Source organism: Malus sylvestris, chromosome 13 (genome assembly GCF_916048215.2).
Source record: "Malus sylvestris chromosome 13, drMalSylv7.2, whole genome shotgun sequence".
NCBI classification, from domain to species: domain Eukaryota; kingdom Viridiplantae; phylum Streptophyta; class Magnoliopsida; order Rosales; family Rosaceae; genus Malus; species Malus sylvestris.
In genome coordinates this window covers 33,638,751-33,666,688 of record NC_062272.1, presented here as the reverse complement: position 1 = coordinate 33,666,688, position 27,938 = coordinate 33,638,751, and the positions used below count along the sequence as shown (strand labels likewise).

Below are 27,938 nucleotides of genomic sequence, written 5' to 3'. Positions count from 1 at the left end.
CATATCTTCAAATTGTGAGGTGGTTTCTATGTTGTTCCTCCTCCCTTTCAAAGAATGTAGATATAGATTTGGGAATCCATCATTGACAACAAAAATAAAAAAATAAAAAAAATTGAAAACCTCATGAAAAATATTTTTCTAAAATGTTGATTTCATGTTCAACTTGTCAGAAATATATATATTTTTCAATCAATGTGTTTGTAATTCTATGGGGTTAGGAAATAAATGGTGAGAGTGGTTTTTGCTGACTATCACTGACTAAGACAAAATGCCAACTCAGCTTAGTCTGTTGAGATATATGGTTATGCGGTCAAGATAAAAGTTTAGCTTGTAAGGAAAGACACAACAGCTATAAGCTGATATTCTCTGTAATAATTGGTGCGAAGCATTTCATTCATACAATACAAGATTACATTTTTCCTTTGTTTTCTCTCTACCTCCATAGCTTTCTTGTTCTTTAAGCTTACTACTATAACTTTCTGTATTCTTGTTCTATATTGTCAACATGGTATCATCGCCATGGATTGATCTTTGGCTATCCTCTTGCGCTGTGGGTGAATGATTTTTCGTACAAGCTTGAATGTTCGAGTTTGTTTTCTGGGTTTCAAGATTCAAGTTCTCAAGTTTTGTTTTCGATTACTAGTTTTCTTTCCAGCATATCAACTGTTTGTGATAATGTCTCAGTGAGAATTTTCTTGGGAATTTTAGAAGTGTCAAGGCCGATTGTCGTACACTTCAGATTTGTTAAGACTTCAAGACCGAATGCCATATTTGAGAATCTTTATGGCCAATTGCCATTTCTCAGCTGCTATGAAATTGTTGATTGTATTTCCCTAAGGCCGATTGCTGGGATTTTATGTTATCTAAAAGATTGTTTGTTAATTGGGTTTTCTGTGATATTGTATCTTGTGCTCCTTCAAGGCCAATAGTCGGAGTATAAAGTTGTTTGAAAGTGGTCTTTCTTGCGTGGTTGCTTTGTGACAAGTTGAATTCTTGGTGGGTGATATTTGGTTGTTTCTGAGTTTTGATTCAATTTTTGAAGTTCTTGTGATAATGGCTGAGTCTACGGTAAAGATTGAAGGGTTATTAGGAATGCTAACAATAAAGTTAGGTGATGATAATTTTGTTAAGTGGAGTTATTAGTTTCAATCAGTACTAAGAGGATATGATCTATTTGATTTCTTCAATGGTGAATCTGTTTGTCCACAAAAATTTGTGATTAATACAGAATCAGGAGTTACAAAAGAAATTACTCTGGCTTATAAAGAATGGGTTAAAAAGGATTTAGCATTGCTCAGTTTATTGATTGATACGCTAACTGATGATGCTATGGATCATGTAATTGGATGTAAAACATCTCATGAGGCTTGGATTGTTTTGCAAGAAAGATATGGGTCAGTTTCAGGAGTTCGAATTAATCAGTTGAAAACTGAGTTTCACACCTCACAGAAAGGTGGGGAAACTGTGGATAAGTTCTTGTTAAGATTGAAAGGCATTAGGGAGCAGTTTATGTCTGTAGGAGAGAAAATTACTGATAATGATTACATAATTGCAGTGTTGACTGGTTTGCCAACTGAGTTTGAAATGATCAAAACTGTAATTTTGGCAAGGGAAACACCAATTTCTATGAAAGATTTTAGGGCACAATTGTTGAGTGCAGAAGGAACAATTGATTCAAGGATTCAATCTGTAACATCCTGTATGTCTGCAATGTATGTCAATGGTGCAAATTCTGATAATCAAAGGTTCCAAGGTGGTTTTGAACAGGGAGAAAGTTCGAATGCTCAAAGATTTCAAGAAGATCAGTTCAGTAATGGTTTTCAAGGAGGATCTGGTTTTATGGGACATGGGAATAGAGGTCTCCATCCTCAACAGAGAGATAATAATTACAGCAACAGAAAGTTTGCTGGTGGTAATAACTATTCTAGTGGGAGCAATAACTCACAATTTTATTCTGGTGGAAATAATGTGGGAAATAGAAGTGGAGGAAATGGAGGAAATTTCTCTGGCAATAATAATTACTCTACTAGAGGTAATTCTTACTCTACTGGAGGTAATTCTTCTGGTGGGAATAATAGGAATTCATTCTCTAGTAATGGTTCAAACATAGGTAAATGGAATGGCAACCCTAGTTTCAAGGTTGGTGTTTCTCCTGAATGTCAGATTTGCTCTAGGAGAGGGCATACAGCTCCTAATTGCTACTATAGGTCTGAAAATGGAAATTCTCAATCATCTGGGATTACAATGTGTCAAATTTGTGGAAAAAGGGGGCATATTGCTCTCGAATGCTACCGTAGGAACAATTATGCATATCAATGGAGTCCACCACCACCATATCTTGCTGCAATGACTGCACAAACACAGATTGATAAGAATGAAGGTACTCTGATTGATAATGGTCATGGTTTTGATATCAATGATCAGTGGATAATTGACACAGGTGTAACACATCATATGACAGCCAATATCAATAATCTTAATCAAGCTATACCTTATCTTGGTGATGAACAGATAACTGTTGGTAATGGTGAAGGATTAAAAGTTTCTCATATTGGTTCTAGTACACTATCTACTTTTAAACATCCTTTGTTACTAGAGAGTGTGTTATATGTTCCTCGGATTACTGTGAATTTACTTTATGTTAAATAGTTATGCAAAGATAATGGATGTTGGTTTATATGTGATGATGTGGTAGTTTTTATACAGGACAAGGCAACAAAGGTGATCATGTACCAAGGCAAGAGTGATGGTGGGGAATTGTTCACTATACCAGTCAATGTCTTCAATAATTCCTTTGCTGCAAGGTTGAATAAGTGTGTTGCTTTTCTTGGAAAGAAGGTTCAAGTTTCAGCATGGCATAAAAGATTAGGACATCCTGCAGAATATATCCTGGCACTTATGTTGAAGAATTCACAGATTTCAGTTAATTCAGATTTCTGTCCTTCTTTTTGTGTATCTTGTATTCATGGAAAAATGACTAAACAATCTTTCCCTATAAAGCAAGTTAGGGCTACACATTTGTTTGAAAAGATTCATTCTGATGTATGGGGTCTATCTCCAAAGTTGTACATCGAAGGATGTAGGTACTACATAAGCTTTGTAGATGAATTTTCAAGGTTCTTGTGGATTTTTCCAATGAATAATACATCAGAGGCATTTCAGATATTTGTTAAGTTTTACTCTTTTATTTTGAATCAGTTCAATGTATCTATCAAATGTTTACAAACAAATGGAGGGGGAGAATAAATGAGTAAACAGTTTGTGAGTTTCCTTGAGAATAAAGGAATTGTTCATATGGTGTCATGTCCATATACCCCTCAGCAAAATGGTCTTGCTGAGAGAAAGCACAAGCATGTGGTTGAGACAGCCATAACTCTAATGTCTAATGCAAATGTAAATTTTACATTCTGGTATCATGCATGTTCACATGCTGCATTTTTAATTAACAGAATGCCATGTAGAACACTGCAAGTGAAATCACCGTATCAAGTCTTATTTGGTCAAAATCCAGAGATACATCATCTAAGGGTTTTTGGATCAGTTGTCTATCCATTGTTAAGGCCCTATAATGAGAGCAAACTGCAGCAAAGATCTGCTCAGTGCGTGTTTCTTGGCTTTGTAATGGGATACAAAGGTGTAGTATGTTACAATCTGAATACAAAGAAATTGATATTGTCCAGACATGTTATACACGATGAGGAGATATTTCCATGTAAAAATATAGGAGTTCAACTACAACAAGGCAACAGCAATCCGGTAATGTTTCTCAAGTTCCAATTGTAATACAGTTGCCTCATATTGGCTCTGCAATTCAGAATGCAGATCTACACTCCTCAAGACATCTAAGTCATGAATTTTCTGGATACAATGACACATTCTCTTTAGGCAACTCATTGAATTCTGGTAGTACAAGTCCGGTTGTTTCAGCACAAAATGAATTAGTATCTGCCACTAGTAATTCTATGGAATCAGTACACTCTGGAATTGCAAATCTCAGTCCCCATCAACACCATCACCATCACTCTGGTATAGAAGCTATATCACAATCACCCTTGTTTCCTATGTATCAAAGTTCTCAATTAGAGGTAATTCTTCCTCCCATCTCATCATCATCTCAGCATTCCTTATCTGGAAATTCTAGTGATACTCAAACTGTGACATCAGTTCATCTAATGGTGACAAGATTAAGAAGTGGTGCAATAGAGAGGAAACATTATGCTGGTTTCTTAGCTACTTTTCTTGAACTTCACACATTACAATTGAGTGATGAGGATTTATTTCATGGAGGATATTCTTTTATTTCAGAAGTCACAGATTCAACTGAGCCTTCATGTGTCATGAAAGCTGTTTCAATTCCTCAGTGGCAATGTGCAATACAAGAGGAATATGATTCACTAATAGCTCAAGGTACATGGATTTTAGTTCGAGCCCCTGAAGATAGATCTATTGTTGGTAGCAAGTGGGTTTACAAAGTTAAAAAGAACCCAGATGGAAGTGTGTCAAGGTACAAGGCCAGATTAGTTGCATAAGGTTTTTCTCAGGAGCATGGAGTTGATTACACTGAAACCTTCAGTCCAGTAGTGAGACACTCCACAGTGAGAATTATACTTGTTATTGCTACAATGAATCATTGGGAATTGAGACAATTAGATGTAAATAACACATTTTTGCATGGAGATTTGCAGGAGGAGGTGTATATGAAACAACCACAAGGCTTTGTTGATAGTTCTCATCCAACACATGTCTGCAAATTGTTAAAGTCTCTCTATAGTCTGAAACAAGCTCCAAGAGCTTGGAATTCGAAATTTACAAGTAATCTTTTAATCATGGGATTTTCCGCATCACTCTCAGATTCAAGTTATTCATGAAAATAGAAGATGGTGAGACTATTATACTATTGTTGTATGTAGATGATATAATTCTAACTGGATCCAATTCTGTCAAAATCCAGAAAAAAATTGAAGAACTCTCTGCAATGTTTAACTTGAAGAATTTGGGAAGACTTACATATTTTTTGGGTTTACAGATTCAATATAGGCAGAATGGTGACATTTTTGTGAATCAAGCTAAGTATGTAAAGGATTTAATTCACAAGGCAGGTTTGGATTCTTGTAAATCAGCAACAACTCCTTGCAAACCTCATCATCAATTACTTGCCTCAGAAGAGACAATGCTATCAGATCCAAGTATGTACAGAAGTATTGTAGGATCATTACAATATCTAACCTTTACTAGGCCTGATATTTCTTTTTCTATCAACTCAATTTGCTAATTTATGACATCACCAACAGATGTACACTTTGGGGCAGTAAAAAGGATATTAAGATATCTCCAAGGAACAATAAATCATGGTATAGTATATTCAACACAGTCAGAATCCAACTTAACAGCATTTTCTGATTCAAACTGGGCTGGTGACTTGAACACCAGAAGATCTGTGACAGGTTATGTAGTGTTTATTGGGAACAATCCTGTGTCTTGGCAATCAAAGAAACAGTCTTCAGTTTCAAGGAGTTCTACTGAAGCTGAATATAAAGCACTTGCTCATACTGCAACCGACATTGCTTGGATGAGACCAAGGTATTAAATATCGATGATATTGGAAATATCGGTAGTCCGAAAACACGGAAATATTGATGGAAATATCGGGATATTATCGATATCGATAAAAATTATATGGAAACCACAAAAATTGTAAGAAAAACTTGAAAATTTTTATTGAAACTTTGCAGGATGTTTATTTAGTCAATTATCTATTAGTTTATCACAAAAAATTGGAAGGAAATGCATTGCATGATGGATTTAACTGATTTATGTTGATTATATAGCGAGCTGGCAAACATTGTGAGTGTAGAAAATATGTAGTAATTAATTAAAGAAGTTTAAACACATCATAATCATTTATATATAATGAATTAGTACAATATTTTACACTTTATACATTGCATGGTAAGATACATGAGTGACTTAGTACGAAATAGAGTTCCTGAGTTTTTTTGGTTCTTCTGAGCAAAGTCACTTCCAATTATTTCATACAAAACCGTGTGCCCCTCACACACACACACACACACCCTCAATGTTTTTTTTTTCTCTCGGATAACACAAAACCGTGTGCCCCAAAACTGTGTGGTTTCATACAAAACTGTGTGCCACACACACACACATACACACACCCTCAATGTTTTTTGTTTTGCTCTCGGATAACACACACACACACACCCTCCCTCTCCTTGCTGCCTGTGGATTCCTATATTTTTATACCCTCTCTCTTTCTCTTTCTCTCTCTCTCTCTGTGCGTGTACTCTCTCTTCCTTCATTTGCTCACAAACGGCAAAGCTGCAGAAGCTCGCCGAGATCGGAAGTTGCAGATTCAGAGTTGCAATCGCCTAGATGGGTACGGCCTGCCCGGGACTTGGGCTCGCACACTTATGGATCGTCGGACCTGGGTTGGGTGTCCTCTGGGTGCCTCGGAGCTTCATGGAGACGAAGGGAGAGATGGTTGACGTCAGTGATGATTTTGGTACCATCGTCGATGGGTGTGGGTGTGTAAATGGGTGCGTGAGTGTAGATCGGGGTGAGAGGGAGAGTCTGTGCGAGAGAGAGGGGGAGAAAGAGGGAGTGAGTTGAGAGAGAGGGAGATATTGGCGTGGGTGGGGAAGGGGTGGAGGGTTGTAGGGAAGGGGAAGGGGGGGAGATGGGAATGGGTTCTAGGGATGCAGAGAAGAGAGAGGCGATAGAGAGATTTAATATATCACGATATTATTGATAATATCGCGATATTTTGACAAAAACTCTTTAGATACCTATTAAAATATCGGTCCGGTGAAAAACCGATAATATCGGCGATATATCGCCGATATTATCAGCATTTTGTTCCTTGGGTGAGACAGATTCTGAAAGATGTCCAGTTTCATGTTCCTTTTCCACCAATCATACATTGTGATAATATGTCAGCCATATCATTAAGTGCTAATCCAGTCTTTCATTCAAGGATTAAGCATCTTGATACTGACTATCACTTTGTGAGGGAGAGAGTACAAAAGGGTGATTTGGAGGTACTCTACATAACTACTGAAGAACAGACTGCATATGTCTTAACCAAAGGTCTACACAGCCCTTCATTTCTTCAGCATTACTTCAATCTTAAGCTGGGGAACCCTAGTTAAGATTGAGGGGGGATGTTGACTATCACTGACTAAGACAAAATGCCAACTCAGCATGCCAACTCAGCTTAGTTTGTTGAGATATATGGTTATGCGGTTAACTTGTTCTTTAAGCTTACTACTATAACTTTTTGTATTCTTGTTCTATATCGTCAACAGTTTTGAGAGTTGAATGGGATATACATGTTAATAGTGATTTGTGGTGTATTTAGACTTTTTTTTTTAAACCTTATGATGTCAAAATTGTCTTATTTAGTTTTAAATTTTAATGTTGAGTGGCCACTTAGTACTTTGGTCTAGGGGTAGTCTTCTTCACTTGTAAGTAAAGGGTCTTAGGTTCGATTCTCGCCAAAAGCGAATTTGAACCACTTTATTTCTAGCCTATTGACGAGGCTAAACCCTCTCACTTCTCTTTAGTGTAGATGATATCATTTGTTAAGAAAATAAAAACCAATTTTTTCTAAATACAGCCAGAAGAGCATTTAGGCTATACCATTTATACTTCAAAAACGCACATTTATTTTGCATATGTACTTTATGTTTTCTGAACAAATTGGTACATACATCATCCGGACTGTGTTTTTGCTTGAATACGGACTGTTGAGGTAACATTATTGTAGTATGCTCATTCATCCATATTCAATAAAATAAAATATTTACGCTTGATCCATACATTAAAGATTAGGATTTGGATAATTCAAATTGTGGGGATCTTAGGGATCCTCACATCTTAACCGTTTATCGTACATTGTGCGATTAGAAATCATTTTGAATTTTTTATTTAAAATTAAATACAAATATTACCTAACGAAAACTGACCGCACGATATACGATGAAAAATCATGATGTGAGGATCACTAGGATCTCCACAAAGAAAATCCAATGAGGATCCTCATAACTTTAATATATTATTGATTACGGAGACCAGTCGAGACGTCATTTTGAACATTTTTTGCCGTTTGCCTCTAAACCTTCTCCATTTATCCATTAAAGAACAAAATAAAAATTATTTAGCCAGCATGCAAAATATAAAAAAAATATAAATTGAAAACGGGTACGTAGTCCACAGCACAGAGGGCATAGAAGGCATATAACAAAAACTAAAAGTCTCTCTTCTGAGCTTTTAGGACAAGAGGATGCATTCTTGAGGAAATCCTTGGGGAAATCTCTTTGTGTCTTTGCAGTAACTATAAATCATGTAGTTCTTTTGCACCCATCTCAGTCTCTCCTGACCCCTCAAACCAACTGTTGTGAGAGCCATGCATTAGAATCACTAATTGAATATGGAGATTTTGAAGTGCAAGAAGATGTCCCAGAGGACCAAATACAGGCATTATTACCATTGAAGTTCCTGTAGGAGGCTGTGAATGGAACTTTTGTCCAGTCTGTCTTTACTAGACCACAGGCTAGTATATTCACATTGGCTGGTTCTTTGGGAATGGAACTCCAATTGTCTCCAAGTTTTTGAACTCCCTTATTGGGATACCATCAACAGAGAACCTGACATAAATAAAAATAATCCATGTAAATAATTAAAAATACCGATATTATGGTAATGACAACTAAATTGAGTAAATGATCGGATTAGAAACGCAAACACCATCTGGTTTCGTGAACAAATTTGAATAATTCTGACAATTGTTTGCAAATAAATTGAAACTACATCTGTATGTTACGGACGTATCATAAGTTATTGCTAAGACCATCTCCAACCGAAGGGTCCAAATGGCAGAAAATAGCCCGAACACCTTCTCCAACCGAGGGTTAGGCCAGAGATTTCGTGGGCCCCACAGAATCTGAAAGGGCCAAAAGGCCAACTGGCTAGCCCAAAGGAGCCAGCCAGCCAACCCTGGGTTGGGCCAGGAATTTAAGAATTGTCATCGGATATAACTAACAGCATTGTTATTAATCTTGTCGGTTATATTTGACAGACAAATTTTTTAATCCAACGGCTAGCTGACGCCAGTTAATGTCGGACTCAAAATTTTTTTTTTTAAATTCTTAAAAATTCTAATTTTTTTCCTATAAATACCTAAACCATTCATTCATCATTCCTCACAATTTTTTTCACCATTTCAATTCTCATATTTTCTTACCTCTTTCAAAAATATTTCCTTCAATTATTTCAATAATTTTCAAATGGCTTCGTCTGCAATAAAAGGTAGGGTTTGGACTCGAAAAGAAGATGAAACTCTTTGTGTGAGGGGGAGTTCTCAAACAAGTGAAGGTGTTTGGACTCGTGTGTCCAAAAAATACTTAGAGTTTTACGAAGGCACCACTCCACTGAATGTCCGAAACCACGAGATTTGTTCTTGAAGATGGAAGAAACATCTTCACCCAAGTCTGAACAAATGGCATCAAGCACTGTTAGCAGCCGCAAGTAGACATGGAAGCGACGCCAACTACTACGACGAAGTAAGTGTTTTCACAATTTAATTTAAATATTTAATTATATTACATTTAATTTCATGAATTACTTTCCTTTAATTTTTGTAAATACATTTAATTTCATAAATTAATTTCCTTTAATTTTTGTAATTATATTTTCTAGGTATGCCAAGCGGAGGAATTGTATATGGAGGACAGCTCGAAACCCTTTCGGTTTCACAGTTGTTGGGAAATTTGTAAACGGTGTGTGTTATTTGAAGATCCACCTCAACATAGATTAGGTCCTACGCCGGTGTTCAAAACTGCATCCTCAGCTGCGGATATGGATGAAGATGGATCTCCTACCATTCAATAAACAAGGGTAGAAAATCCGTCTTCGGGTGAAGGTTCCATACCTAGGGCTATGGGATGAAACAAGGCACAAAGGTTGAAGGAAAAGGGCAAGGCAAATGATGATTACGCCGCTCAATAGGAAGTAGTGGCCTCATTGTGATTAATGGCGGAGCAAATTGCCGTTAAGGAGGAAGAAAGGAATCGTAGGCATGAAGAATGGGCCAAACAAATACAAGAAGAGATGAATGATAAGAATATGGAAAGAAACACTTCGAATTACACTCCAATGAGTAAGGCCTATTTTGATAGGAAAAAAGAAGAAGAAATTATGACCCCGACGGTAGTTGTTTACCTCTGACTATACTCATACAATGGCGGATGATGAAGATGATGTTGATTATGGATATTAAATTTAAGTTGTTGTAGTTTTTAAATTTAAGTTAATGTTGTTTTTAAATTTAATTTGTCGTTTTTAAATTTAAGTTGTAATTTTTAAATATAAGTTGTAGTTTTTAAATTTAAGTTGTTGTTTTTAAATTTAAGTTGTTGTAGTTTTTAAATTTAAATAATAAATTATGTTTGGCCCTATGGCCCTTTGGCCCTCAGTTGGAGATGGAAGCAAATATGGCTCTGTACTGTTCATTAAAATATTAATTTCTTGGAGGGCCAGAGGGCTAAAACGAGCCCTCTGGCCAGCATTCGGTTGGAGATGGCCTAAAAGACGTAGCATAGTAGCAAGAGAGAAATGTTTTCTTTTTATTTTATAAAAAAAATGATATGTTTACATTAAAAAGTAGGAAATTAAATTGATTTTAAGTTGGACATCAACTAAATTCGAATATAAGACATTTCACTTTCAAATAAAGAAGAATTCTTCTTTCACTGCCCTATAGTAGTAAGTAAGTTAACTTACTCGATATTTAAAACATAAAATTGCCACTTTACACCATATGGTTGACAAACAAGATTATCTTAACATATTTAAAAAAAAAATTATCAAAACATAGAGTACCTTGATAGATGATTTGAGTGCAATACTTATATAATCCGTTGAGAATTCCAAAGGATTGAATAAGTGTGAAAATTAGCAGTCACTAGTAGAAAAAACAGTTTGCGCGATGATATTTCGTCGCACAAGACGTACTTGCGACGAATATTTTCGTTGGGCAAGAATACTTAGCATTACGACTAACCGTCGTCGTCGCGTAAAGTCAGCAAGAAAGCGTGGGGTAATTTTTTTGGTGCGAAGAACTTGTGCGACGAAGGTGGGCCTTTGCACGACCAATTGTTTGTCGTGCAAGTTCCTGTCAGTTTTGACCATTTACTGCAGGTGAATCAAAGGAATTGATATGGCATTTAATACTGATGTTTGCGCAACAAATACTTCGTCGTGCAAAGGTCCAAACTTTCCTATAAATAGGTGCTTCTATTGTTCTTTTTCTTCACAATTCTGTTCTTCTTTCGTGCTGGGATGGCAGATAAAAACAAGGATGAGAGTGTGCGTGACGCCAACTCTCATGATTTGCGGGACCATTTTGAGTTTGCGCATGTGATTGTTGCAGCCATAGGAAATAATTGTCCCACTGCTGAGTGGCATTCTTGGGAAGATGTGCCTGGGAATGTGAAGAAGGTTGTGATGGATGAACTATTAGTAAGTATATTGTTGATGAATCAATAATTAAGTTTGTGATATTTTTAGTTATATGTTGGAATTAATTAATTGCATATATGTGTAACAGTGTAAGTATACTCTTGATGATGATACGAATGAACAATTGATCAAGTTGATGGATGGTGCGTTGGAGGGAGGTTACAATCGGGGGCGTTATGAAGTCTTGCGTAATGGACCAGGACCATCCAAATAGTAGTTTTAAATTTATGTTTTGTATGACAATATTTAAATTGAAGGTGTTTTTTTTAAGTTATGTACTTGGACTTAATTATGTTTTAATTCATGTTTGGTTATTTAAAGAATTCAATGGTTTATGATATTAATTATTTTTAGAATAAATATTTAAGGTAATATTAATATTGATTGTAATTATAAAGTTTACGTAAACATAGATATATTTATGTAAACTTTATAATTACAATTGATAATGTCATAGCAAAAAATATTGCGTGACGAAGTTGTCATTGCTAAAGATCACTTTGTGCGACAAACATGTTTTTTTGTCGCGCAATAAAAAGGTAAATTTGTGTTCAACCATCCCATTTATTGCGCATTTATGTCTTGTTTGCGCGACGAAATAGATTATTGCGCGACCAATGTATTCGTTGCGCAAAGCCTTCCTATTTGTTAAATAAACACAAGTTCAGAACCCTAATTTCAAAAAAAATTTGTTTCAAAAACCATTGCCGATTCTAGAGAAGGTTCTTGTAACATCCCACATCGCCCAGGGGAGTGGATCCTGTAAGCCTTATATGTATATTCCCATCTCTACCTAGCATAAGGCCTTTTGGGAGCTCACTGGCTTCGAGTTCCATCGGAACTCTGAAGTTAAGAGAGTTCGCACGAGAGCAATCCCATGATGGGTGACCCATTAGGAAGTTCTCGTGTGAGTTCCCAAAAACAAAACCGTGAGGGCGTGGTCGGGGCCCAAAGTGGACAATATCGTGTTACTGTGGAGTCGAGCCCGATATGTGGTGGGGGCCCGGGCCAGGGTGTGACAATTTAGTATCAAAGCCAATCCCTGGACAGAAGTGTGCTAACGAGGATGTCGAACCCCTAAAGGTGGGTGGATTGTCACATCCCACATCGCTCAAGGGAGTGGATCCTGTAAGCCTTATATGTATATTCCCATCTCTACCTAGCACGAGGCCTTTTGGGAGCTCACTAGAATCGGGTCCCATCGGAACTCCGAAGTTAAGCGAGTTCACATGAGAGCAATCCCATGATGGGTGACCCATTGGGATGTTCTCGTGTGAGTTCTCAGAAACAAAACCATGAGGGCATGGTCGAGGCCCAAAGCAGACAATATCATGTTACGGTGGAGTCGAGCCCCGGATGTGGTGGGGGCTCAGGTTGGGATGTGACAGTTCTGGCAAAAAGAAAGTTGTGCGAATTGAGAGGTATCAACGAAAGCAAGTGCCGTACTTTGCAGAGAAAAAATAGGAATGGGTTGGGCCGTACGCGGAACTTATTTATGATATTGGCAATTTAGTGTAGAGGGAATGTTCTGTTGAGTTTGAGTCTTGGAAAAAGGTGCCTGAGGAGTTGAAGAAGTCCATGCTATAGGAGTTATCAGTAAGTTCGTATGAAATAATGTATATTTATTTTTGTTAAAATGTAGTACTTTTGAAATTACTAATTTATTGTTATTGGCATTAATGGAGGTGCATTGGGATGTTGACGAAATCGATGAGAAGCAGTAGAAGCGTCTGGATGAGCTTTTTAGGCAACGTTTCTGGCAGTGGAAGTTTGATGTGCTGAAGAATTTACATTACATAAAAAGAAAAAAAAAACTTATAAAATATACGAAATAAAATAAAAAAAGGTAAACTTGTGCGACGAAAGCTTTATTTTGTCAAGCAAAGGGTATTTGCAGAACGAACACATTATCTTTCATGCAAAATTTTCATCCTAAGGTCAACTTTATTATTAAGGATTCAGATTGTGTAGACTGCAAAGGTTGCATAGTTGAAAAGAATAAATTATTATGTAAAGGAAATAAATTATAAAAATGGTAAACATGCGCGACAAATACTTTATTTTTGTTGCGCAAATTTCCTTTAAGCGACGAATATGTTTTTAGTCGTACAAATATTCTTTGAGTGACGCAAGGTGTATTTGTCGTGCAAAATAATTCGGCCAAGCGTTAAAATTATAATTTGGATTGAACTTGTGTAGAGGCAAACTGCACAAAAATTGCAGATTTAGCCTCTGCACTCATCCTCTTCCGTTTCGCCCAATTCGGCATCTGTCATTTCTATTTTCTCTCAATTTCATCATCTAAAACTCCCTCCATCTTGTTTTCTAGGTTGATCGAGCTATCTTGGTCTGTCTGGTAAGCTTTTTTTTTTTTGTTAGGGTAAGGGTATTAATGTAAATTGATACTAACACCATGACTTTTGTTGTGTATAGGGATATTGTGTGTGATTTGCAATTGGTGGAGAAGAATTGAGAAGGTTTTCTCTTCGTTATATTTTTTAAAAATATCAAATTAATTAAATTATGTTGAACTTATGTTGTTATGTTTATATTGTGTTGTGAAATTATATTTATATTATGTTGTGGAATTTGTACGTGACGTACAAATTTGTGTTGTGATGTACGGAGTTAATTGAAATTAACTTCGTACTTGTTTTTTATTTTTAGTAAAACTTGGTTTCCCGTTCGAGGATTAGTTGGATTTCGCATATGGATGCGAAAGCACGACTACGGTCCAATTAATTCTTGAATTGTCCCATTATTTGGATAGTTTAGGAATGCACATTTATGACGTGTAGTTTATGGTTGAAGGACAAGATTTCGGTGTCATCTATGTACGTTCTTCGGGTTGTACACTTGAAGAATTGTATCGAGATGCTACCGAAAATTACGTGACATGACTATGCATTCTCGAATGGGATAAGGCCCTTACCGGAGGCATAACGTGACATTATCATTTTGTATGACGTTTTTGTGATTCTTGTATTGTTATTGTGGTTCTAGGAATTATGGATAGGACATGGATACAAAACCCGAATAGATGCGTGGACGAATACTTGGATGGAATTGAGGATTTTATTGACTTTGCATGTACACACAACCTAGGTGCAACTAGAATCCGATGTCCTTGTAGGAGGTGTAACAACACGTTAAGGGAGACAATTGAAAATGTTCGATTTCATTTAGTAAGGAATGGAATGATTGAGACATATAATACTTGGAACCATCATGGGGAACAATTAGACAATGCTTCATCTTCAAACGCAACAACAGTGGACAATGTTGAACCTATTGTGGATCTTAATGAACAAGTCATGGATATTATAAATGATGCTTTTCCATTTGCATTGTCAAACACCAATCAAGAAGGGAAAGATGATGTGCCTACACCAATGGATAGTGCAGAGTTCAAACAATATGAAAAACCATTAAAAAATGCCAACCAAGAGTTATACCCAGGGTGCAAGAGCTTTTCCATTCTCACGACCATTGTGGAACTAATGCACGGAAAAATAAAGTATCGTATGTCGAACCAGTGTTTTGATTACTTTTTGGGGGTTTTTAAGAGAATGCTTTCGAAAGACAATTGTTCGTTGAAAGACCATAGACATGCGCAAAAGGTGTTGAATGGTCTTGGATTGGTTTATGAAAAAATTCACGCTTGCAAAAACAATTGTATTTTATTCTACAAAGAGAATAAAGCATTGGATAAATGCCTTGTATGCTATGAGTCAAGGTTCAAAATGACATCTCATAATAGAACAATTAAGATAGCACCCTCATGCATTATCTACCCTGAAACCTAGGTTGCAGCAATTATATATGTCGATGCATACTCCCACAAACATGGGATGGCATAAGGAAAAACGGGTAGACGATGATGTGATGAGGCATCCTGCAGATGGGGAGACATGGAAAGAGTTCGATCGAACGTTCCCTGAGTTTACTGCTGATCCTTGGAATGTTAGATTAGGACTTGCCACTGACGGATTCAATCCGTTCGGGGTTCTAAACCAACACCACAACACTTAGCCAATTTTTTTATTCCCATATAATTTTCCGCCTTGGAAATGCATGAAAAAAGAATACATGATGATGACTCTTTTGATAATCGAGGATCCTGGCAAGTCAATCGATGTTTACTTAAGGTCGTTGGTTGATGAGCTAAAAGATTTATGGATAAACGATGTGCGCATGTATGATAAGTCCACTGGGAAGATGCTCACTTTGCGGGCAACAGTTATGTTGACTGTGAATGATTTCCCCATATATGCAATGGTATCTGGGTGGAGTACTAAGGGTTATATGGCATGCCCTGTATGCAAGGATGATGTAACATATGGTTGGCACACGAAAAACGTTTGTTACCTTGGTCATCGGAGATGGTTGCCATGGGACCACGAGTGTCGCAAAAAGGATAAAGAGTTCGATAGGAACACAGAGCATCGCCTTAGACCTAGAGAATGGTCTGGTGATCAGATTTTGGAACAGGTTAACTGTTTGGATTTTGCTTCGTTCCGGAAAACAATGAATCAGACCAGACCTTCTACACATATGAACTGGACGTACAAGCCTATGTTTTTTGAGCTTCCGTATTAGTCAAAACTAAAATTGAGACAACCTTGACGTTATGCATGTTGAGAAAAATAGCTTCGACACATTGGTGGACACCATTCTAGATATTGAGGGCAAAACAAAGGACATGATCAAAGCTCATCTTGATTTGGAAAGAATGGGCATACAGAGGGGTTTAAGGATGAATAGGGATAGTGATAAAGCGAGAAAGGATATTGTATTTTTTTCTTCATGAAACCAAATGACAAAAAAGAGTTTTTAAAGTTTGTATCGTCTGTAAAGTTTCCCGATGGGTATGCTTCTAATATCGCTCATTGCGTGAATGTTGACGGGAGTAAATTTGTTGGTCTACAGAGCCATGACTGCCATGTGTTTATGCAACGCCTACTTCCTGTGGGTATTCGACACCTATTTCCGGAAGATGTAGTGAAGCCAATCATGTTATTGTCTAGATTTTTTTCCCAACTAATGGCAAGAACGTTGTGAAACACATACATTAATCAGTTGCGCCATGACATTGTCCAAGTCCTATGCAAGTTTGAGATGATATTCCCTTCACCTTTCTTCTAAGTATGATCCACGTGATGGTTCACTTGCCCGAAGAGGCATTGCTTGCTGGTTCTATCAACTGTCACTGGATGTATCCAATATAAAGGTATATAATCCTCATCATTTGTTTATACATCATTAGCCCACACTTACTAATGTGTATCATATTGTTTTATTTTGGCAGGCTTTTCGGGGAGCTGAAAAAAATTGTACGTAACAGGGTGAATCGTCCTCAGCGCAATAATGATAGGGGTGTGAGAAAGGAGAAACTTTCTATTTTTAATCAAAGCGCACGACCCTTTGGAGATCTTGTACGAGGAGAGTCGTTTTCCAGAAATGACATGGAGGTAGCGCATTGGTTCGTACTAAAAAATTGTAATGAGATAATGGCATACTTAGATGAGCATGAAGAGATGATGAAGCGAGAACATCCATCACACTTGTATGTCAAGAAACACCGAGAATTTTTTCCACGGTGGTTTCTCGAATATGTAAGCTATAAGTGTTTTGTATTTGACATATATATTGTAGTATTTAATTTTCTCAAACTAACATGTGCATGTTTTTGTATAATATTAGGTGAAATTTTTTAAAGCATCGAATTCCCCCACTTACAGTGAAGAGTTATATAACTTGGCGTTCGACCCAATTCACGCTGAATTGTTCTCGGGTTGCCATGTTAATGGTGTCAATTTTTTGGGGACTACACGAGATGACAAGTTGTGTGCACAAAACAGCGGTGTCCATGTCCTAGGTGGAAGCGAAAGTATGGACATTCATTTCTATGGCAAACTAACAACTGTCTTGCAATTGCTTTACAAAGACCGATACCAAGTGATCATGTTTAAGTGTTGATGGTTTGATACAAACCCAAATAGGCAGGAAGTGTAAAAATTGACCATGGCTTACTATCTGTGAACATTAAAAGAACTTGGTACGATGACGACCCTTACATTTTGGCAAACATGGAAAAACATATTGTGTATCTAGATGACCCTAAAGCCGGGAGAGGTTGGAAAGTTGTTCAGAAGATGGATCACAGGAACAGGTATGTTATACCAAAACAAGAACCAACTGACTATGACATCGACAATGTTGCTTACCAACATTTACAATCTTCAATGGAAAATGATGCGGAAACACTTCAAGATACAAATCTTATCCAAGAACCGTTTCAGATACAAGGAGTGTCTTCCATCAAAATACCAATTCAGTCAATTACAATTAACCTTGGTGATCTTCCACAATACGATGTTACAGTGGGCCTGAACGACGACGGTGACGTAGTTATGAAGGAAGAGGATTGGGAGACCGAAAGTGATGATAGCGACGACATCGAAAGTTATTATAGTTCAGATGATGAATAATGAAATTTATTGGCAACTTGCCATGTAAAACATAGTAAATGAATTTTTTTGTAATTTAATTAGCTTATGTCATAAATAAATTGGTTTTATTTCAATAACTATAAATTTGAAAAAATTTACTCGCGTAAATTAAAATTTTAGCTCTTTGCGCGACGAACAAATTATTATTCATCGCGCGAATGTCATTTGAGAAACAATTAATTAATGTTCGTCGTGCAATCAACTGAAAATTGGGCGCGCACAAAATTAATTTCATGAAAATTTGAATTTATTGCGCAACGAATATCTTATGTTCGTCGCGCAATAACCTTGAGATTAAACTAAAATCGTAAACACTTTTCCACTTTCCCCTCACCTTTCCTCTCTGTAAACTATCCCTCTGACGGCCATCTCCCTCAGCTCTTCCTCGCACTGTCTCTTCCTCCTCTGATAGCACTCTCTCTTCCTCCTCCAGCACCCCCTCTCTCTTCCTCCTCCGACAAGCCTATCTCTTCCTCCTTTGACAACGCTCTCCCTCTAAGGTAAATTTCAATTTACTTAACTCTAGTCAATTTAGGAATTAGGGTTATACAATTAGGGTTCTAATGTTTTGAATAATTCCTTTTATTAGATAAATGCTTTGATTTGATGGTTGCTTTGAATTAGGGTTCCAATTTTTCAATTTTTAGGGTTTACATTTTGGGGATTAGGGTTTACAATTTAGGTACTGTTGAACTTATAAGCTATTGCATTTAGAAACTCTTGCTCCAAACTTGTTAGTTAACTTGTAATTTATTAATTAAATCCATTGATCAACAATCCTTACCACCTCTAACTAACTCTTTATCCAAATTATTATCCAAATCTTCTTATCCAAGTCAAAAATCATGTAATCAACTTCTATCATCCAAATTAACATTTGTACCACAAAGAAAAATTAAACTTGTGTTGTACAGTCAATTTAACTGACGAATATAGTGAGGGAAATAGAGGGTGCGTTGGCAAGGAGAAGCGAGAGAGTTTGATGTAATTCATATTGTGCCTCTATTTTTAATAGCAGGAAACATAAAATCTTGACCCAACAGGTACTACATTTTTAACCGGAGATTATTTTTAGGATACTATCTAAAAATTAAGATATGGTACAATCTCATAAGCATTTTGAAGAATTTACAACGTTATATTTCTAACTTGAGTTTCAGATATGATACTATCTAAAACTCAAGTTTATTTCTTTCCCTCTCCTCCTGAAACTTGATGGGAGATGAAATGATTTATGGGATGGAGACACATTGATATTATGTTAATTTATGAGAGATGAAATCTTTTATTGGATGGAGAGACATTGATATTATGGGATTAATTAGTTAAATTACAATATGTGTGTTGAGAATTTAGGGATTAATTAGTTGATTTTTGGGTACTTTGATATGAAGGCACAATTTACCGGAATCTGTAGGTACTATACGGATTTATTAGTTGCTTTTATGTTGATGTTATTTGTTAACGTGTGTGTATATATACATATTTATTATATAAGGCAGGTAGGGAAAGTGAGTTTATTAGAACAAACAATGATGTTGTATTGACTTACCTGAGTTTTTGAGACTTTATTAAATATGTCGCTGATATTATTTGGGAATGTTTTTGTTTCTCCTTCAATGAAATGCATATAGGTAAGTGGATTGGTTTTTTGTTCTTCCTTTAATGAAATGCATCTAGGTCAAGATGCTTTTATGGGGTTGGTGTGAGTGATATGCCACATAATTAGGCATGTTGAAGGATATGTTTGTGCAGATGTATAGTTACTGAAATTATTATTATTTTTTTGAATTGTTTTCATGTCAAACCTTATTAGAAGTCGTAAGGCGGTGACGACTGCACCCTATTCACCTCCCCCAGTTCATTCGTTAGCTACCACTGCTCTTGCACAAATGCACCACTTGCTGGTTGGTCCCAGGGTCTCCCAGGCACCGGCCTCATCAGCCTCATTAGTGGCGCTACCTATTAGCACCAGGCATGGTCACCGCCGCCCTCGCACGCCCGACACACCATCGGCATCCACTACTGATGCCTCGAGGTCACAACAAGGTAAAGTTTAATAATGCCCCGCACATTGATAACTGTTTTTTTCCTATAGTGCCTTGCCGGTTTAATGAGGTTTGTAGTTAAAGTGGAATGCAAATTATTGTCAATACAATTGTGTATGTTATTGACATGGTCATGTACTGGTATAGTAAGAGTTACCAATCCCATTTACATTGCATCACAAAGTAAAGTTTTAATTTTTTATTTGATTGAACTTGTTGGTCAGTTTCTAGATTGAAAATTGATGATGTTGGTGCTGTGTATAACTTGTTTTCTGGTGTTTGTTGGAATGTGGGACTTTTCCCTCTTTCTCTTAGCTTCTTGTAGAGAAATTTGTTATGGAATTTTCAGAGTTGATCTTGTACGCTTATTCTTTTTTTTTTGTTTCCGTTTATCTTGAGCATAAATAGTTCAAATTAGAGTCTTTTCGAAGGTACATTAATTTCTTTCTTATTATATATAATCAACTTGTTAGCAGTCATTCTAGCTTTTTAGATCCCTAAAATGCCAACTGTAGTTGAGATAAAGGCTAAAATAAGTTAAAGGCTAAAATGGTATCCAAAAGTACAAACCTTATAAGGAATACCAAATATGAAATATGATAAGAATTTGGTTAACTTAGTTTTGTTATTTTAGGTTAAGTTTGTTAAGTTATGTCATTTAAGGATTAAACAGTTATTATATATATTGTTTATTATTGTCATCGTTTTGAACCTATTATTAAACATTTGTGATCATTATGTTGGATACATATATTGTTTATGTTATTTTCAGGTCTTTGGGAAATGTTTTAATTATAGGGAGGTTATGCCGAACTTTTAGTAGGATTTGTTATTAGTTTAGGGTTAACCTTAATTTTATATTTCAGTGCAGCCAAGAAAAACACCAGGGGACCTTGTCGCCAGTTGAAGACGACGAAGATCACCCGAGTGACTAACGGACGTATCACTCTCGGGTATGACGAGTGACATCGGGCTGCACCAGCAGTGAAGCAGCATAGTGAATTGGCCCATGACATTGGTCACGTCGTTCGGACCTATTGCCCTATGCAATGGAAGTCTTGGAAGGTGATGCCAAACGAGGTGAGGAACAAGGTGCGCATACAGTTGTCGGTAAGTATCCTATCTTTTAATTGTTTTTCCTTCAACTTTTACATATTTATATTACTTAATATATGTAATTAATTTGTTACATTGCAAATGAACTACAATTTTGAGGACATATACGACAATATGTTGGTGTACGTCAACATGCTCTTCTCTGAATGGTACAAGCAGTGGAAAAGCGACATGCACCAATATTTTGAGACATTTGAAGATCCGCAGGTCGCTCTTGAGGAGGGTTGCACGAAGGAGTTTGAGGGTCGGGAGGATAATTGGGCGTGGCTCTGCAGTCATTTTCAGGAGCCCAGCTATGTGGTATTTTTTTATATTAAGTTTAAAATTATTGTACATTTCTTACTAATATTTATTGATTTTTTTTATATTTCTTTTAAATTTGAACTAATACGTTTATTTTTTGTATAACAGAAGAAGGCGAAAGCCAACAAGAGCAATAGGGACAAGAAAACTCTTTTCCACCTTTCCAGTTCGAGGCCCTTCTCATATAGGATGGAGGCGCGGCGACGGGTAATAATAAAGTTTTTCATATTCAATTTTTAATATGTCATTAATATTAATTTTTTTTTTCATACTAACATTTTTCTTCTCTTGCTCTATTTAGGGGGGTTCAAAATTCCCAGCGATCGTTGTCTTTAGCGATGTTTATGTTCGACCTGAGGATGAGTTGGCCAAGTCCCTTCATGTAAGTATTCTTCAATTTTAATTATTATCTTACGCATTCAAGTCTCATGGTTATTATATGAATGTTATAATTAATATTTGATGTTATATTACACAGGCGACGATGATGGAGAAGAGGCAGTTGGTTCTTCAGAAGTCCGCCTCCCAGCTTCCTCCCGATACTTTGCACGAGTCTGTGGATCCCCTACAGGATGCGGGGTTTTAGATTGTTACGTAAGCCTTGGATCAAACTCTCAGGCGGAGGCTGGGGACATATTATAGGGGGATGGAGAATGCCCGATGGTGGGAACCTAGTGTCCCTTCATCATCACAGTCAAAGAGTCAGGTGACAACTTTGACAGTAGAGGTGGCCGACCTTAGGACTGAGCTCACCTTGTATAGGAGCCAGATGTCATAGATTGTATGCGCTCTCAGTTAGTCCAGCATTCATCTCCCGGATCTTCCTCCCTCATCGACCTCCGAGCCCCTCCAACCCGAGCATGGCCACACCTCTGCCCCTTCGACGTCTCAGCCTCTCAAGACCTTCCAGCCGCCTCCACATGATGACCACATAAATTATGCTGCATTATTTTCTTAGTTTTTTACTTCCTTACTTTGTAAACATTTTTCTTGTACATAGGACATACATTTATATTACTTTAAATGTATTATGCTTCTCTTCATTACATTTTTTAATTGCAATTTAATTTTATTACCACAAAAAAATGCAATTTATTTTTATTACATAATAAAAAAAACATAGCGTAAAATTAAATTTCAAAAATATAATTTTTATTTTTATTTTTGCACGACGAAAACCTTCGTCTCACAAAACTCAAGCGACAAGGCAGGTTTCGTCGCACAATAATAAATTGTCGTCGCGCAAAGTTTAGAGAGATGAATAATAGTTGTCCCACGTATGTATCCTGGTATTTTGTGCGACGAAAACATTCATTCCTAAAAATTTTGTGAGACGAAGGCTAAACCGTTGCGCCATGTTAGTGCGACCAATAATTTTTTTCGTCGCACAAAGTCTTTCTTCACGATCTTTGCGTGATGAAGCTTCTATCGCTTTGAATTTTGTGCGACGAAAGTATGCTTTGCGCGACCAACTTTGGTTCGTCGCGCAAATAGTAAAACATAGTAGTGAGTTGGATCAAACCAAATATAGAATTGTTGCTCTCTATTCCCTTTGCCTTGGCTATACACATTGGAGTGAAGGATGTAAGGATCCCCACTCAAGTTCCCCAAGAATTCAAAATCAATCTCATCCCATGCTGACCCTTTTGAGGACAACTTCAAATCCAACAAACAAAATTTTAGTTAGTTATTTATTTTTAATAGCACAAACACCATTTGGGCTTGTACTGAAACTGATGTTATTCAATAATTATAGCTGGTATTAAAACTTACGTAGTAGGCAGTGACAGTGCCTGCAGAGTTTCCTGGGACAAGCTTGATTTGCATGTCAATCTTTCCAGAAAGATACTCATATTTGGGCTCAAATCCTGAGCCTGAGGCTCTGTCGAGAGAGAGCACAAGAAGCTCGTTGTTATTTAAAATCTGACCTCGACCATCACCCCATGTAATCTGAGAATCTTGATTGAAATTACTGGCAGAGATAATACCGATCAAAGAGCCAATAATAAAAAACCCTAGCACAAATTTAGAAGCCATGATAATTGTTTTTGCAATAAACTTTGGAGGAAGTGTAATCACTGGTTGTGGTATTTATATATATGCTTGGGTACATAGGGCATCAAATACAATAAATTGACTATAGATAATTCTCAAAAAAAAAAAAATAATTAGATAAAATCAAAAGTAGTTAGCTAGCATGAGAAGGTCCAGTGAGCTTCGAGCTTTGGGGCGGTTGGCGGTGATCACTGGGAAGGAAAAAGACGAAGAAATGTTGGTGTCAAAACGCACTGGCTATTAGCTAATGCACAACAAAGGAAAAGAAATGGTAAGGTGACGCTATCAAAACTGAGGCTCTGCAACTTTATAATTTAATATTTTCGGGTTAACATTATAAAATATTATGTTAAAAATAAAAAGTTATAAAAATTTCATAAAGAGTTTTACATTCTTTATCATTCCTCACAGAGCAAAGCAGCTATATATAGAATAGAACCCGGTTTTCTTGCATTAATATTAGCATCGACGACATTACACAGCAGAAGTTGTCTGCCAGTTACATCAGAGTTTATCCTTTTTCTAGAACAGGGAGATTAATTCAATTCACCGCCAAAAGATTTTTTTTTGAAAGATAAAAATGATGGGCTATTTCCCTTTTAGTATAAAAGGATAATATTTCAAATATAAATAAGAATTTTTTTTGGCTTTTTATATTAGCACCTCACAAAATATTGAATGCACCCCACATTAAATTTAATATTAAATAACTTATTTATCCTACTATACAATAACAATTTTAACCTTGTTAGGTTAAAAAAAAAAAAATTCTATGTACACCCCAAATCACTTTTAACGTATTATTTATCTTCTTCAAGTATCAAAACCCCTCCGACCCTCAATTGTTGAACAAAATCCTAACCATTGAAACTACAAACATGTTGATTAAGAAAAATAAAAATAACACTTTGGCAAAAAAAATAAATATAAATAACACTCAAATTTTGCTCGAAAAATAAATTCACCGGGCTACCCTTTAAATTTTTATAATATTCTATATTAAAACAATATTTAATATAAATAATTTATATAATTCTAATTATATATTGATCTATAAAACTAAAATTAATCACAACATTAAAAAGATTATTTAAGTATATTAAAAATAAAATTGTTCGTACATAATGTAAAAAAAGAAACTAAACTAATTAACTACATCTAGTGGCTGATGGAAAGGCGCTGGAAGGTCGCTCGGGGCTTAGGATGTGAGTACCAGAAGTTGACATTGCATGGGTTATCCCAGTAATGTGTTGTCGAATATATTCGTCGTGTTGGCGCATGGCGTCTCGCTCTCTAGCAGCTTATTCTCTTAGAGCAACTCCACCCATGGAACCTTTCTCCCTGGCAATCCACTATTGAATCCACCATTTTGAACAGTAACTGCCTTTAATGAATAGTAACTTCCATTAATGAACAGTAATTGTCATTTGCATCTCCACTCTTGGAGCCCTCCCCTCTGGCAATAGGCAATAAAATATTAGTTTTTTTTGTTTGTTTAAATAATACAAAATAAAATTATTTGTAATTTCGGATAAGATTTTTTAAATCGTTCTCGTTGCGCCACGTGTCATTTTATAAAAAAAAAACAATTATTTAGCGATGGATTTCGATAAGATTTTTATCCAATGTCATCGTGCCACGTGTCGTTATCTTTTGAGAATCTTTGACGATAAATTTTGATCAGATTTTAACTCGTTCAAAATTACGTCACGTGTCATTATTCGAAAATATAATTATTGGAGATCGATTTCGATAAGATTTTTATTCAATACGATCGTGCCACGTGTCATTATATTTTCAGAATCTTTGAGGATAGATTTTGATCAGATTTTTAACGAATGACGGCATGCCACGTGGCCTTATCTACAATCCAATCCTTTCTGAATCGTCCATATAATCCACCATCCATCCTCACAAATCTCACGCCAATTTTCTCAACATTTCTATCTCATTATTCATAGTTTCTGCTTCTTCTTCACCATCCATCATTACAATGTCTTCTTCTTCATCAAGGATGATGTGGGAAATCGATCAGCAAGAGGAAGAATTGTTTAACCAATCTGAAGGAATGTTCAACCTTCAGATAGCCGAAAATGAGATGGAAGAGGATGAGGAGCGTAGAAGGAGAGATGACGAAACAAGAATGGCCAGAGCCTCACATTCCCGTCGAGTCATCCAGACTGTTGCTCAGATATGCAGGCCCAACCGTTCAAGAAACCTTGATAGAAGCAGGCAACGACGGGGTGAAGAGCTGTTGGACGATTACTTTGTCCATAACAGTGCATTTCCTGATACGTACTTCAGACGCCGTTTTAGAATGGAACGACATTTGTTCAACAGAATCATGACTGATGTTTGCAACCATTATTCTTACTTTATGCAAAAGCAGGATGCTTGTGGTGTTATAGGTCTCCTACCTGAGCAAAAAATCACTGCTGCGTTGCGGATGCTTGCGTATGGAGCATCTGCAGACCAAGTGGATGAGATAACGAGAATGGGGAAATCAACCATTCTTGAGGTCCTGATGAGGTTTTGCGGAGCAGTCGAATCTTTGTACACCGCAGAGTACCTCCGAAAACCTACTCGCTGGGACTTGCAAAGGCTTCTGAAGAAGGGCGAGATGCGAGGTTTTCCTGGGATGATAGGAAGCATCGATTGTATGCACTGGACGTGGAAAAATTGTCCAAGTGCATGGCAAGGCGCATATGGGGACAGAAAAGGATCAAAATCTATCATTTTGGAGGCAGTGGCATATTTTGATACATGGATATGGCACGCCTTTTTTCGGGGTTCCGGGGGCTCAAAATGATCTCAACGTCCTTGCCCAATCCCCAGTGTTCAACGACGTCCTGCAAGGAAAGGCACCAAAAGTCACGTACGTCGTCAACGGACGTAGGTACGAAGGGGCATACTACCTAGCTGACGGCATTTACCCACGGTGGGAAACATTTGTCAAAACAGTGCCACGTCCACGAAGTGCAAAGGAAAAACACTTTGCAAGCTGTCAAGAGGGGTGCAGGAAGGATGTGGAGCGTTGTTTTGGTATCCTTCAAGCTCGTTGGGCGATCGTCAGGGGTGCTGCCAGAATGTTCGATGTAGAGTCACTTCGATCCATCATGATGACGTGCGTCATTCTTCACAACATGATTGTGGAAGATGAGTTCGATTATGATGCGGTTGATGAATATGAGCCAGAGGCAGACACGATGAACAATTCAAGAACACGGATATATTGTGCGCATGATGCCACCGAAGAACCCGTGCAACACGACCCATTAGAAAGGGATGGACGCTACAATGAAAGGGTCATTCAACGATATACTGCACTTCAAAGGTCATCTATGCACATTGATCGGCAAATTGACTTGATAGAGCACCAGTGGGCATTGAAACAAGCTAAAGATACTTAAGTTTATTTAGTATGTTTGTTTGTATTTGGTGTGTTTATGTAATTTTATTTGGTGTGTTTTTTGTAGTGAGTTTTTTATTATTTCGTATGTTTATGTAATTTTATTTGGTGTGTTTATGTAATTCCAATTGGTGAGTTTTTTAGTTTTATTTGGTGTGTTTTATAATTTCATTATACGTGAACAATTTGATGAATAAAGATTCTATTGTTAGGATAAATATATTACGAAATTAAATACATGTACTCTCACTTTTAATAAAGTACTAACTTCAATAAAATGGAAACAACATAAATAATAAATTACATAAGTACCCTATTCCGATTACATGGAAACAACATAAATAATAAATTACAACCTAAAGTGATTGGAAAACTATGGGCTCCGATTACAAAAGTACCCTATTCCTCACCACTTAACCAATTTGTGGTGCTAGGATCATCTTGTCTTGTTGTGCTAGGACCATCTTGTCTTGATCTCGCTTCTCTTGCACGCCTCCTTTGCACCATATCCGCTTTCTCCGACTGCCAAAAATATTTAGAATTTGGAGACATCCCTTCTAAACGCGTGTTCATAATGTCACGATCTCGTTGTGCAATTCTTTCTTCTCTAAGCAACTCCCTTTCTTGCCTAAGTAGATCTCTTTCCCTCTGTTCAGCTTGAAATGCTTGTTGAATAGCTGCAGCTTTTACCTCATCTCTAGCCTTGTCAGCCTCATATTTCGCCAATTCCCGCGCCAACGTCAATTCACCTTGACGAGCAAGTTCTTGCATGTACTTTCCATAATCATTCTTGGAAGCACTCCCTTTCCTCTTTGAAGCCTTCTTACCTAGAGGCCTAATTGGATAACGGGTCGACCCCGACGCTTGTTCAGGAATGGGCGTTTCAGGCACTTCTTCTCCATCTTCTTCATCAACATGGGAGCCATGATCGGGTGTAGAGTGTGGAGGGGTGCTGTGTAC

General features: G+C 36.9%; 3 protein-coding genes and 1 pseudogene across 3 annotated transcripts; 3 read left to right on the top strand and 1 right to left on the bottom strand.

Moving 5' to 3' along the window:
• Positions 1-248: 248 nt before the first annotated feature.
• On the top strand, positions 249-3,165 carry LOC126597757 (uncharacterized). Its single transcript, XM_050264587.1, has 2 exons — positions 249-2,380; positions 2,707-3,165. The coding sequence occupies exons 1-2, from the start codon at positions 1,330-1,332 to the stop codon at positions 2,745-2,747; spliced, it is 1,092 nt and encodes a 363-aa protein (XP_050120544.1). The 5' UTR covers positions 249-1,329; the 3' UTR covers positions 2,748-3,165.
• Positions 3,166-3,246: 81 nt separating this feature from the next.
• Positions 3,247-5,587, top strand: LOC126595439 (uncharacterized). Its single transcript, XM_050261737.1, has 4 exons — positions 3,247-3,393; positions 3,789-4,504; positions 4,852-5,186; positions 5,292-5,587. The coding sequence occupies exons 1-4, from the start codon at positions 3,247-3,249 to the stop codon at positions 5,585-5,587; spliced, it is 1,494 nt and encodes a 497-aa protein (XP_050117694.1).
• A 2,699-nt stretch (positions 5,588-8,286) lies between these two features.
• On the bottom strand, positions 8,287-23,551 carry LOC126597758 (probable xyloglucan endotransglucosylase/hydrolase protein 23; annotated as a pseudogene).
• LOC126597759 (uncharacterized) lies at positions 11,356-11,749 on the top strand. Its single transcript, XM_050264588.1, has 2 exons — positions 11,356-11,535; positions 11,624-11,749. The coding sequence occupies exons 1-2, from the start codon at positions 11,356-11,358 to the stop codon at positions 11,747-11,749; spliced, it is 306 nt and encodes a 101-aa protein (XP_050120545.1).
• Positions 23,552-27,938: the final 4,387 nt, after the last annotated feature.